Source organism: Cordyceps militaris (assembly GCF_000225605.1).
Source record: "Cordyceps militaris CM01 unplaced genomic scaffold CCM_S00003, whole genome shotgun sequence".
Lineage (NCBI taxonomy): Eukaryota > Fungi > Ascomycota > Sordariomycetes > Hypocreales > Cordycipitaceae > Cordyceps > Cordyceps militaris.
Window position 1 is genome coordinate 4,155,302 of NW_006271971.1, and position 12,502 is coordinate 4,167,803.

General features: G+C 57.9%; 4 protein-coding genes across 4 annotated transcripts; 2 read left to right on the top strand and 2 right to left on the bottom strand.

Annotated features, from left to right (window-relative positions):
• Nucleotides 1-1,425: 1,425 nt before the first annotated feature.
• CCM_04925 (C6 zinc finger domain protein) lies at nt 1,426-3,365 on the top strand (the record flags this gene model as incomplete). The annotated part of the gene is made up of 3 exons (XM_006670071.1): nt 1,426-1,434; nt 1,532-1,575; nt 1,631-3,365. The coding sequence occupies 3 exons, from the start codon at nt 1,426-1,428 to the stop codon at nt 3,363-3,365; spliced, it is 1,788 nt and encodes a 595-aa protein (XP_006670134.1).
• A 53-nt stretch (nt 3,366-3,418) lies between these two features.
• Nucleotides 3,419-5,974, bottom strand: CCM_04926 (neutral alpha-glucosidase ab precursor; the record flags this gene model as incomplete). The annotated part of the gene is made up of 1 exon (XM_006670072.1): nt 3,419-5,974. One exon carries the CDS (start codon nt 5,972-5,974, stop codon nt 3,419-3,421), a length of 2,556 nt encoding a protein of 851 aa, XP_006670135.1.
• A 581-nt stretch (nt 5,975-6,555) lies between these two features.
• CCM_04927 (allantoate permease) lies at nt 6,556-8,350 on the top strand (the record flags this gene model as incomplete). The annotated part of the gene is made up of 4 exons (XM_006670073.1): nt 6,556-7,060; nt 7,143-7,240; nt 7,299-7,597; nt 7,645-8,350. The coding sequence occupies 4 exons, from the start codon at nt 6,556-6,558 to the stop codon at nt 8,348-8,350; spliced, it is 1,608 nt and encodes a 535-aa protein (XP_006670136.1).
• A 68-nt stretch (nt 8,351-8,418) lies between these two features.
• CCM_04928 (methionine aminopeptidase 1) lies at nt 8,419-9,817 on the bottom strand (the record flags this gene model as incomplete). Its single annotated transcript, XM_006670074.1, has 5 exons — nt 8,419-8,525; nt 8,575-9,121; nt 9,174-9,487; nt 9,548-9,596; nt 9,671-9,817. 5 exons carry the CDS (start codon nt 9,815-9,817, stop codon nt 8,419-8,421), a joined length of 1,164 nt encoding a protein of 387 aa, XP_006670137.1.
• Between the last annotated feature and the right edge of the window lie 2,685 nt (nt 9,818-12,502).

Genomic DNA, 12,502 nt, shown 5'->3' on the forward strand with positions numbered 1-12,502 from the left:
CTTTAGACCCTGTAGCTGCGACAGAGGCTCTAAGACCGGCGAGATGAGGTCTATCAGCTCCAATTCAATCTCTTCCGTTTTGGCAAGACATCCGCACAGAAGAGACATAGCATTCGAGGGAAGCGTAGCCGTAAACCGCTCCAACGCCGCAAACGGGCGGTAAATCTCGAGATGAATTATAAGAAGCGATCTTACCCCTATAGTCGTCGTTGAAAGCAGTAACTCACGTAGGGATGGCTGGCGCGCACACTGTTGTACGAACGCCAGCGGCAGCGTCCCGGAGTCGTGGTCGCCCGCCCACTCCAAGTACCTGAGATACCGAGACGTGGCCATGAACTGTGCTAGTGCCATCAAATCCACCCTGGCACGCCCGAGGCTCAGCGAGCTGAGCCGATTGCACCGTCCTCCCAGGAGCGAAAAGAGGGAAGCGTGGGCGGCACCAGTCTTGAGGGTGAGGGCGCGGAGCGCGGGACCAAAGTAGCGCGCGAGGAACATATGGTCGTCGTCTGGAGACGCATTGCAGGTAGACAGGACAAGAACCCGCAAGCTGTCAAACGTGAGTCTCTTAATAAAACTATGATTGGCCACAGAACGTGCGATGTCGTCGAGGTCGAGCTCGAGGTGGCGTATTTTGGACGCGTAGAGCTGTCGACGGCTCGGCTGCACGCACGCACGCAATATCCAGAGCGGTGCGTCTTTCCACTGGGTCTCGGTGACCTCGGCGAAGAAGGTGCGATTGATCAGGGCGGCCGTCACGAGCATGCGCACAGGCAAGCTGAGGCAGATGGACTGCACAATGTGCGGCTGGGCGAGCGCCCGCGTAACCGCGTCGGGCGGCTGATCCATCCGCGGTTTCAAAGGAGCGAAGGAAGGGAGTTTAACATTGTATTGGGAAATGGCTGAGAGCCTTGGCTGGTGCAGGTTGACGGAGAAACATGTGTTACGCCGATGGCTGCTTACCTATATAAACGTAGAATTAGTACTGTGCGCCAGACCTCACTGTGTTGAAGCTCGCACTGTGTTTCCTGGTTGCCGACTTTGCCTGTTGCCTGCGACCACTTACACAATCCACAGGTAGGCCTGCAGGCCATACAACAAATCAGTACCATCAGCAAACCCAAGATATTGAAGACGGTAAAGGGTGGCGCCCTGTCTGGTTCTCAATTCTCAATTCTACTTGGTTATAGCGCCACTGACTCCTCTTACTACCGAAACCGAACTCAACCATTGCACCCCCGCCTCGGCATGGCTTCAAACTCACAAAGCTCATCAAGGGAAAGGCTGCGAAAAAGGCGGATACCGGTAAAAGCTATAAAACACCAACGTATATATTTCGCACTAATAGAGGGACCCTAGACGGCCTGTGGTGCGTGTCGGGCGTCCAAGGTTCGTACAAACGTGCGGCCCGCGCTTCACCACACTAACATGTTCCAGGTACGATGTAACGGCGGCAATCCATGCACGAGGTTAGCAACCCTTCTAGTCATTTCAATTGGTATACTGATTTTCTCCAAGATGTCGTTCTTTAAAGAAGACTTGCCACTTCACCGAGCGGCCGAGAGACCCCTACCTCGAGTACGTCTGAGCTATTTCCAGGCTCAGCCAGCACTAATGCCGTTTGTCGTCGCAGAAGAATTGACGCGCTGAGCGACGAGGTATCAAGTCTGCGAAGAAACTTGGACATTTTTTCCAACAGCGGTCGGGAACATGATCCGAATGACACGAACACGCGACCTCCAGCGCCCGCGCCGGGCATTTTGAGCGCCTCCATCGCCGGCCCTGTCGATGATGCCGCCTCACGCCACTCAAACGCCAACCAAAGCGCTCACCATGCGACCCAGTCGCCAGAAGTCGTCACACTGCTCCGTAGAACCCGTCGGTCTCATTTTACTACCGAGCCCGGTCGGCTCCCCGATTTTGTCTCCGTTGGGCTCATCACCCTCGACCAAGCCACGCTCTACTTTGCCACGTTTTTCGCCGGCTGCGACCACTACGTGCCCGTGTTTGACGCGACCCACGACACGCTGCCCAGTATTCGGCAGCGCTCCAGTCTCTTGTTCGCCGCGCTCTGCACCGTCGGCTGCCGCGTTGTGTGCGGCACCGACGCGCACCAGTGGCGGCTGCTCAACTTCCACCTCAAGCGCATGCTCGGCAGTGTCCTGTCCGCGCCCGACCCGACACCCTCTCTGGAAACGATCCAGGCGCTTCTCGTGCGGGCGTGCTACTCGGCGGAACGCTCGCTGCTCACGGCCACGGCGACGCGGCTCGCCATCGAGGCCGGCTTGCCCCAGGCGTACGACGAGGTGATGGCGCGCCAAGTCGGCCAGGCGGAGGACTTGGATACGTCCATGCTGATACGTCAGGCGCGCACTTGGCTACATGTGCTTGTGCTAAGTCACATACTGCATGTCGACGCCGGGGACATGCTGACGTGCACATTCGTCGGCGACCCGCGACGGGCAAGAGTTCTTCTGGAGAACCCACACACCACCGTGTTGGACCGGTTCCTCTTTGCGCAAGTAGAACTCAACGTCCTCCGCGCCACTATTTTTGCCTCCTTGTCGGAGCGAGTGTACCAAGACGAAGAGGATATACTCAGCCTCGTACGCGACGCCACGATTGATATCGACCTCTGGCACAGCGACTGGGCGCGCATCCTGCAGCCCATGCCCGACGTCCCTCCTTGGATCTTGGTCAACCTACGCGTGCAAAAGTGCTGGGCGACCACCATGGCACTCTGCCGCGCCGTGCGCACCGCCGGTGTCGACAACGTCGACTTCATGTCCCCCGCGCAGCGGTCCGTCCTGTCCCTAGCCAAAGACTCTCTACGCGCGCACCTCCAAACCATCATTGCCGAGCCGCGCTTATACCTGCACAATCTAAAATACGCCATGGATTTTGTCTGGGCCAAGTGCGCCTTTTGCTATCTACTACTTCTGAAGCTCTGTGTGCTCTTGCCCGAGGAACATGGCACGGTTCACGATGACCTCGTCGCGTGCGGGGCGATCCTGGCGAGAGAGCTGCGCGACGCGGGCATCGCGAACAGTACGGCCAACATGTACTTGCAATTGCTACAGACTGGCACGGACAAGTTTTCGCGCGCACTGCAGGGCCAATATGAGCAGCCCGATGACGAGCGGGATGTCGGCGGGGATGGATCTCGCACGGCGGGCAGCGAACTGGATTCGTTCGTGCCAGACCAGTTTGTCTTTGAGTGGGACTTTCCGGGTCTGACGCTATTTTCGTCTTCGACGACGGGGATAGGCTGGCTAGATGATATTCTGCTCGGTGCCCTGAATGGTGGCGGGGACTTTTATGGCTTCATGGCGCCGACAGCGGAATTCGGTGACACAAGTGGGGGATAACTTTTTTCATGGTTGTATACACGTTCATACTATGAACCCTCTATGCCGACCATCTACAACAGTTCAAATCTTCTGCGCCCCTGCTCGTCGCGACCCAAGTCAGAGACGGCCCTACCATCACTGCTCTGCACAACCCGCACATCGCCCGCAGGCAGAACGACAACCAGCGTCTTCCAAGGCGCTTCGAATCCAGAACGCTCGTCTCTTGTGAATCTGAAATTCACAGCTTCATCCGTCGTGCTATAGGAGACCGTGTAGGAAGAAATCATATTTTTCGCTACCGCCGAAACGCCGTCATCCTCGTGCCACGTGGTCTCAAACCACCTGTCGCCAGAGCCCCTCCGCGGCGGGAATATCTCGACAGCGCGCATGTCATCGAGCGGTAGGCCAGCCACATTCTCATTTTCACCAGGCGAGAGAACCTGCACATCGCGACCAGTCGGGATGGCCGCGCCCACCTTTGCAATGACAGCAATACCGGCGCCGTGCCACTCGGCATCGATAGTGACCCACTGACCGGCCTCGAAATACTGATACGGCGCGTTCATATTCACATAACCCTCGTCCGCGTCGCCCCCCTTGGGTAAATACACCCTGACCTGCGTCGCGCCCGGCTCAAACACGCCGCCGACTACAATAGAGTCGCCAAACCAGTACTGCGTCTCGCCGTCCGTCAGTGGCTTCTTCCATACCTCGGGGTCGCTTTCATAGCCCCAGCCCATCCAGCGCTGCGGCGGCGTGGCCTCTCGGTGGCTGTCAATCATGGAGGAGTAAATGTACGGAATCAGGGCGTAGCGGCGCTTAATCGTCTTGCGGATGAGGTGGGTAATGGACGGGTGCATCCACGGCTCGATGACGTCGCCAATGTTATTCTCGGTGAACGTCTTGAAGCAATTGATGGCGAACCGTGGCGAGTAGATGCCTAGCTGCACCCAGCGCAGGAGCAGCTCGGGGGACGGCTGCGGGCCCTCGAAGCCGCCAATGTCGTGGCCGTAGCAATGCAGGAGGGAGACGCCGGCGTTAAGGCCGAGCGCCGTCGATCCCTTCATACTCTCCCAGCTGGTAGTGTTGTCGCCGCTCCAGGAGCTGCAAGCATATCGCATAGTTCCAGCCGTGGCACTGCGCGTGAGCACAAAAGGTCGGCGTTCAGTGTCCGCGTCGACAAGCGCATCGTGGGACGCTCGACCATGCAGCTCCGTGTGAAGACTTCTGCCCCAGATGCCAATCTGCGGCCGACCCTGCCACGCCGTGGGAACGTCCAGCCCCGGCAGGGTCAACGCACACGCCCAGTTGTCATCTGTAATGACATACTCGTTGTTGTCGTTCCAGATGCAATCGATGCCCTCGTTGCGCAGCTTCTTGACGCCGTCATACCACCATTGAAAGCCTGCTTCGGACGTGAAGTCAATGTGGCCTCCCTCGCCGCTCTCGCCACCGCCCGCGCTCCAAAGCCGCGCTACGGCCGGCTGTTTGGTGGTGGGGTCCGTGAAAAAGGCGTTGGCCGCCTTCAGCTTTTCGTACTCGGGATGATTCGCCAGCACGTACGGCTTGACATTGGCAATGAGCCGCATGCCAAGCTTGTGGTACTCTCGGATCCAGGCCTCTGGGTCGGCGAAACGGTGGCGGTTCCACGTAAAGACATTGCGCGTCTTGGGCGGCGTCTCAGCGACGGTGTAGCCCGACGACATTTGGTACGCCGAGCAGGGAATGTCGTGCGCCTTCATCTTGTGCGCCAGCGCGAGCAGCGCCTCGGACGCGGGCGGGTCGTCGAGCATGGAGTACTTCATGCCGCCCGAGAGGTAGCCAAACGCCCATCGCGGGACCAGCAGCGGGAAGCCGACCAGCTCGGCATACGTGCGCACGATGTCCTTGAGGGTCCGCCCGACAATCGTGTACTCTTCCAGACCGCCATAGTCTTGACGAAAGACCTTGTAGCGCCCCCACATGCCGTCCATTTCGGAGCCGATGGAATACAATCCCCGGGTGTGGCTGGTGGAAAAGGTAGCGACGCAGCCGCTCGGGGTTGCATTGATGAGAAGCGGGATGTTCTTGTACAGAGGGTCGGTGCGGTAAATGTCATAGCCAAAGCTGTCAGTGGCGGACATTTCGAATTTGCGCCCCGACAGGTCCATCGGCGCGGCCTTTTCGCCCAGGCCGACGTGCAGAGTGCCGCGGTTGTAGCGCGTGTAGTGCGCGACTCCAGGCCCGTCGACGACGTAGCCGCGGAACGGCAGATCCTGCAGAATCGTGTCGTCTTTGCTCTCGGCGTACGCGACAGAGAGAAGCGGGGACGATTCCGTCCAGTCCAGCTTGACGAGGACATGACCAATCTCGATTTGCTTCGTCGTCGCAGAGGGCGACGAGACAGACACCGGCACCCCGTCCAGGTCGGCCTTCGTCGGCGGAGCGCTGGGGTGCGGGGGCAGAGGATGCGACGGGGACGTGAACCGTGTTCGGAACACATTGGCTCGTAGGGTTTCGAATGAGAACTCAAAGGCATCATCAGCATCTCGGCCGCTGGACAGAAGCACTCTTGGCTCTTGGGCACCGGGCGTATTAGCTGGTGCTGCGGCCCATCCGGACAAGACTCGCTCTTGTTGCTGCGGCATTGTGTTTTTGTAGATGAAATGAATTTAGGATAATTTCTAGGGATGCGCACATAAGAGCGGCTCACCGGCTTTATACCTCGAGCTAAATAATGAGCGTTGCTGTCGAGGTCCACTGGCAACACACCATGAAGCTACCACGGCGACTGCAACTAGATCCCGTAGACCCCGCGCACTGGGGTACCAGCACGGGAAGCTTACACATGGAGCAAATGAGCGCCATCCAAGACCCCCACGAGGTTACGTGGTACTAGGCGCTGCGGAGAAATGACCCGAACGCCGACCGGAGAAAAGTCCCGAAGACCGACGCCACTCAATTGCCGGCCCCAGCTTTTTCCCTCTTTCTTACCCGTGGGGAACGTTTTACCCCAGATTGAAGAAGCGCCGATTGGTTTGGCGCTCAAAAGCCGGAGAGGGTGACGTTGGAAGCGACGACTTCGACTTTCTTTTTTGTATATAACTTACCATTAGACCCCGATGCATCTTGGTAACCCAGTTCATTCCGTGTCGGGACTCCTACTAGGACCGCTCAACCCATATACACAGTTTTATTTTTATTTTGCTCCAAAAAATCACACATCAACATGCAGGCACAGGGCAAGGAAATCACCGCCGATGTCGCGCACCTCGAGGGCGCCAGCGACGTCGACGCGCCCAAGTCGGTCCCCCACGGGCAGGACAAGGCCGCGCTCTTCCTGCAGCAGGCCGGCCACCAGGTGCTGGTGACGCCGGCGGACGACCGGCGGGTGCTGCGGCGGATTGACCTGCGGCTGCTGCCGATCCTGCTGTTCGTGTACTGCCTGCAGTCGCTCGACAAGACGACGCTGTCGTACGCGTCCGTGTTTGGGCTGCTCGCGGACACGGGCCTGCAGGGGGACGAGTTCTCGTGGCTCGGGTCCGTCGTGTACGTCGCGCAGCTCGTGTTCCAGCCCGTCGTGGCGTACAGCCTCGTCCGGTTCCCGCTGGGCCGGTTCATCTCCGTCATGGTGTTTTGCTGGGGCGCCGTGCTGTGCGGCATGACGGCCGCGCACAGCTTTGGCGGGTTGATGGCGGCGCGCCTGCTGCTCGGTGCCTTTGAGGCGTCGGTTGGTAAGTTGGAAGGGGGGAACCAGCGCGGAATGGTTCCTGCTTTTTCTCGGGATAATGCACAAGAGGCTAATGGGATGCAAAGCGCCGACGTTCATCGCCGTCGTGCAGATGTGGTATCGCCGTCGCGAGCAGACGACACGCAACGCGGCGTGGTATGCCATGCTCGGTATTGTCAATATGGTGAGATTTATTGCAGATGACTGCGCCCTGTCCGGCCTTGATACTGACCGGGAAACAGCTCGGCAGTCTGTTGGCTTATGGACTCGGCCACATTAATTCGCACCTCCACTCGTACCAAATCATCTTTCTTTTCTGCGGGTGCATCACAGTGGCCTTTTCCGTCGTCATGATCTTCTTTATGCCTGATTCTCCCATGACGGCAAAGTTTCTCAAATACGAGGACAAGCTGATCGCTATTGAACGGCTTCGGATGAACCAGATGGGCATTGGCTCTGGTGTCTGGAAGTGGGACCATGTACTGGAGGCTTTCATGGATTTGAAGACATATCTATGGTTCTCCTTGATGCTTGTCATCTCGTAAGTCACGCCCACCTCCTGCAAACACAGTTTCTCACATGCACTAGGATCCCAAGCGGTGGCATTTCGACTTTTGGCCCCCTCATCATTGAGTCGTTTGGCTTCGACAAATTCACCACGATTCTTTTCAACATTCCCTTTGGCGCGGTGCAAATGATTTCGACTCTTGGCGGCGCCTGGCTCTCCAATCGCCTCGGCGTCAAGTCCGTTGTGCTGCTCCTCCTCTGCCTCCCACCCATCGCCGGTTGCGTCATTCTTCTCATCGTCGGCCGCGCCGCGAGCAACCGCGCCGTCTTGCTCGTCGGCTACTACATCATCTCCGTGTATCCCGGCATCTCGCCGCTCATCTACTCGTGGTCCGGGCAGAACACGGCCGGCGACACCAAACGCAAGGTGACCACGGCCATGCTCTTCATCGGTGCGAGCGTCGGAAACATCATCGGCCCCCTCTTGTTCAAGCCGAGCGAGAAGCCGCGCTATAGCAGAGGCTTGCGCGTCAATCTGGCGCTCTTCATCGTCTTGGCGGTGCTCATCGTCGCCGGCACGCTTCTCCTCCGCATCCTCAACATGCGCCAGGCGAAGCGGAGAGTGGCTCTGAACAAGTCTGCGCACATCACGGACAAGAGTATGATGAGCCATGACAAGAATAACGACCCGGACGAGGTGCTCAACCAGACCGAGGATAATATAGGCGAGCACGCCTTCGAGGATGTTACCGACTTGAAGAATGAGGATTTCATCTATGTGTATTAGCTATCAACAATTGTATGCGCGTCAATGCTATAGCGCGTGCTTGCGCAAGTTCATCTGTTCATTTTTGCCTAGCGCGTAGTGGCCGCGATTGGCATGGGTATCGGACCGCCAGGCGACTGTTCGTTTCGAGCTGTCAATACCTCGACGCCGTAATCCGTTACCAGTAGAGTATGCTCTGCGCGAATTAGAACCTATATGCCGCTGGCTCTGGGTACCATTCTTACCAAATTGGGCAGTTCTCTTGCCGTCCACGGTCGCGTTCGTCCACTTATCCGGCCAGTACATTTCTTTCGATTTTCCCAGCGCTAGGATCGGCTCAATAGTAAACGCCATGCCGGCTTTGCACACGCCGACGGCCTTGTTCTTGGCGTAGTGAGGGATCCACGGGGGCGGGTGAAAATTGGTGTTGATGCCGTGGCCGCCCCAGGTAGGGACGACGCTGCATCCTCGCTCATTGGCCATTTTCTCAATCACCTCGCCGAATTCTCGGATGGGCGTGCCTGGTTTGACAATGCTGATGGCGGCGTCGAGGCACTCGCGCGTCGTCTCGATGAGACGGATATTGTCTGGATCGGCTTTGGCTTTGGCGCCGACATAATATGTCTCGTTTAGATCTGCATGGTAGCCTTCGTGGTAGATGGAAACGTCGAGGTTGAGAATGTCGCCGTCGAGCAGGACCCTCTGGTCGGGGATGCCGTGGCAGACAATCTCGTTGGGCGAAGTGCAAAGCGACTTGGGAAAGTTTCTGTAGTTGAGCGGCGAGGGATACGACTGGGCAGCAGTCAGAAATACGTCATGCATCATGTGTTTTTGACAATCTCACATTCCTCTCCAGGCAGGCCTTGTGGCAGACCTGGTCCAAGTAGTCTGTCGTGACGCCCGGCTTGACCTCTGCAGCAACAATATCCAGAACCTCTCGAGATAGCCGGCAAACTTTGCGCATCGCCTGCTGTGCAGTTTTGTCCAGGATGTCTACCTTGGCTCGGTTGAGCATGCGCTCACTGGTGGGCACGCCAGTGTCGGCGTAGTCTGGCTGGCGAATCGACTTGGGGACGGTGCGTCTCGCCGAGAGCGGATAGACAGGCCGTACCGATCCTGTATACTGGAAATCAGGAAATGGGTTATGCAGGGCCCCAGCTATGCATGACATTAGTTGCGTGTTTACAAATTATACAAGGCATAAAAGGTGGTACGGACTCGTTTTTGAGGCGTCCTCGGTCGATTTGTGCAGGGCCTTGTGTTCATTCTGCCAAGAAGCTCATAGCGTGAGCGATTTTATTCTGATTATTCTTTCATTGTTCACATCAGAAGCTGACGTACCCAATTCCTCTTAAAACAGTCCTGGGAGCAGAAATAACTGTCCTTGATGCTGAGCTTCAGGCACGTTGGGCACTGAAGGGTCGTGGCGTTATTGGCGCAGCCGTTGCACCCGCCGCTTGGGGCAATGACGTGTGCAGCGTCGGCCATGGTCCCTTGTCTCGTGAGACCAAGATACAAGAGGTGCAGAAAATGCTGGATTCACTTGCGCCCGGCTACTTGTTGCTCGTTTGTTCTGCTCTGTCGGAAAGCGTGGATGTTTGGTGGAGAAATTGGTCAGCCGGTATTAACTATCGGCCTGGACATCCGACGCACCAAATCGACCCGCTACAGGGACGTTGGGCGCTGGATGCCACAGTTCATTTTAGCACTAAGAGAATAAAAATTAAATGCCACCGTATTGCTAGTGTACTTGTCGTCACAACTCAGCATCACTCCCGCGCTGTTGGTGTGGTACAAGGGGCCACGGCCACGGCAGAAATGCGGAAAGGAACCTGATGAGGGGGCTATGGACAATCGGTACTCTGTACTTGGCTCACGACAGTGCCCGGCATCTCAATTGGAATTGGAACTCGAATTGGCATTCTTGGCATTCTTTTGTACATGACCCTGGTATCGGAGGTTATTCTGCCAAGACATGGAGAATTGAGAGGCTGGCATTCTGCCTTGTACGCATATGTGTGGCGCAACAGAATTGCCTTGAAAATGAAAGAGGCAAAATGATATCGCTGCTTAGGTGGGTACTACTCTGAATGTATTCCTCCTAGAATTGCCGTGAATCAGTCAAGGGAGAGTATATTGCCCTGCATCCGTCCTCGTCATTTTACAACACCCGATCAAGCTGCAGCTGTTTATATTCCTAGACAAATAATGCAATGCAATACTGCAAACGGAAAATAATATTGCCCCAGCCAGCAACCAATACCGCAAAGCACACCAGACGCGCCCACTGGTAAGCCAAGTTCGATCTTGTTCAAACGCAATGGTACAAGGTTGGCGGGGAAATGAACCGACTCAGATCTGTTACACGGGATTGGCCAGCCACGCCTCGCACCCATATTTGTCTTCTCCTCCTCCGTCATCTCACAAAGCGGATATTAATAGGGCGCAAATCCAATTGAAAGGGGGACGCAGGGCGGCGGATCCGTAGAGAGGTGCGCCGAGCTGCGAAGGCAAGGGAGGGAGGCGAAAGCGCAGTTTCTCGTACAAATTATACAAGATGCGCGTTCATCCCCGATTCGAAAAATCTTGGGGTTCACAGTAACAACACCGAGCTGACAGCGAGACTCCGAATACGCGACTCCGCCACGAATCCTCGCCCGAGTGCAGGACGCGCTCGCAAGGACTGTGAAGAGACATAAACGTGTCTTGGAACTGCATAATCACATCGAACAAGTAGCAGCACCAGGTCAGACGTCCACTGTTCCGCGACACAACCCCCCACCCCCTCCCTCATCATGCTCAAGAAGGTATCATGGCTCCTCCTCGCCTCCTTGGCGATAGTTCAGGGCGCAGCCCTCAACGCCAGCGCCCCGGCGTGCGTACCTGCCGCGCCCGCCAAGAACTTCACCCTCGAGATTACGTGGGAGCGGTACGCGCCGCTGGGCATCGCGCGCAAGATGCTGCTCGTCAACGGCCAGACGCCCGGCCCGGAGCTGCAGTTCAACCAGGACGACGCCGTGGCCGTGCACGTCGTCAACAAATCGCCCTTTAAGACCAGCGTCCACTTTCACGGTACGGGGCGGCGGCGCGCGCCGGGACCACTCCCGCCCCCCCCCCCCTCACTCAAAGAAAATCTCCATGGCTAATAGCACGTTCTCTAGGCTTGGAAATGAAAGACACCCCGTGGTCCGACGGCGTGCCCGGCCTCACGCAGCGGCTCGTCCCGCCCGGCGGAGCCTTTGTCCACCGCTTCACGGCCACGCAGCACGGCAGCTACTGGTACCACGCGCACGCGCGCGACCAGATCGAGGACGGCCTGTACGGGCCGCTCTTCATCCACGCCCGGCCGACCGCCGACCGCCCGTTCCACCTCATCTCGGCCGACGCCGCCGACGTGCGCGCCATGGTGGCGGCCGAAAAAGCCTCCCGCGCCCTCACCGTGTTTGACTTGATGCACATCACCTCCGAGGAAAAGTGGCAAGTCACGCTGGCATCCGGCATTGAGATTACCTGCTACGACCGCATCCTTTTCAACGGAAAGGGCCGCGTGCAGTGCTTCGCGCCCGCCGACATGCAGGCGAACCTGACGCCCATACAAAAGGACGACCTCGCCTTTGTGCCGGGCTCGGTGCTGACGGACAGAGGGTAGGTAACGCTCCCCCCGCCGTTGTCAAAATCTGAAGGGGGCAAAAAGCCCTGGTATGGCTAACGGTGCCGCACCACAACAGCTGTCTGCCCCCGAAAGTCATGGCCGCGTTTGGCGGCGACGTGACGCGGCTCAACGAGAGCGCCATCCCGCACGACATCTTCCACGGCTGCGCCGCCACAGCCGACCCCGTCGAGACCATTGCCGTCGCCCAGCACGACTGGGTGTCGCTCAACATTGTCGGGTCCACCAACTTTGCCACGGGCGCGCTGTCCATTGACGAGCACGACATGTGGGTGTACGCCGTCGACGGGAGCTACATCACGCCGGAGCGGGTGCAGGCAATCCCGCTCTCCAACGGCGAGCGGTACTCGGTGCTCGTGCGGCCGGCGCGCGCGGGCGACTTTAAAATCCGCTTCAACGCCATCAGCGCGCCGCAGATGATCAACGGGTACGCCGTGCTGTCGGTGCGCGGCGGCGGCGCGGACCCGCCGCGCCCGCTCGCGCAGTCCGCGCCGTGGGTGTCC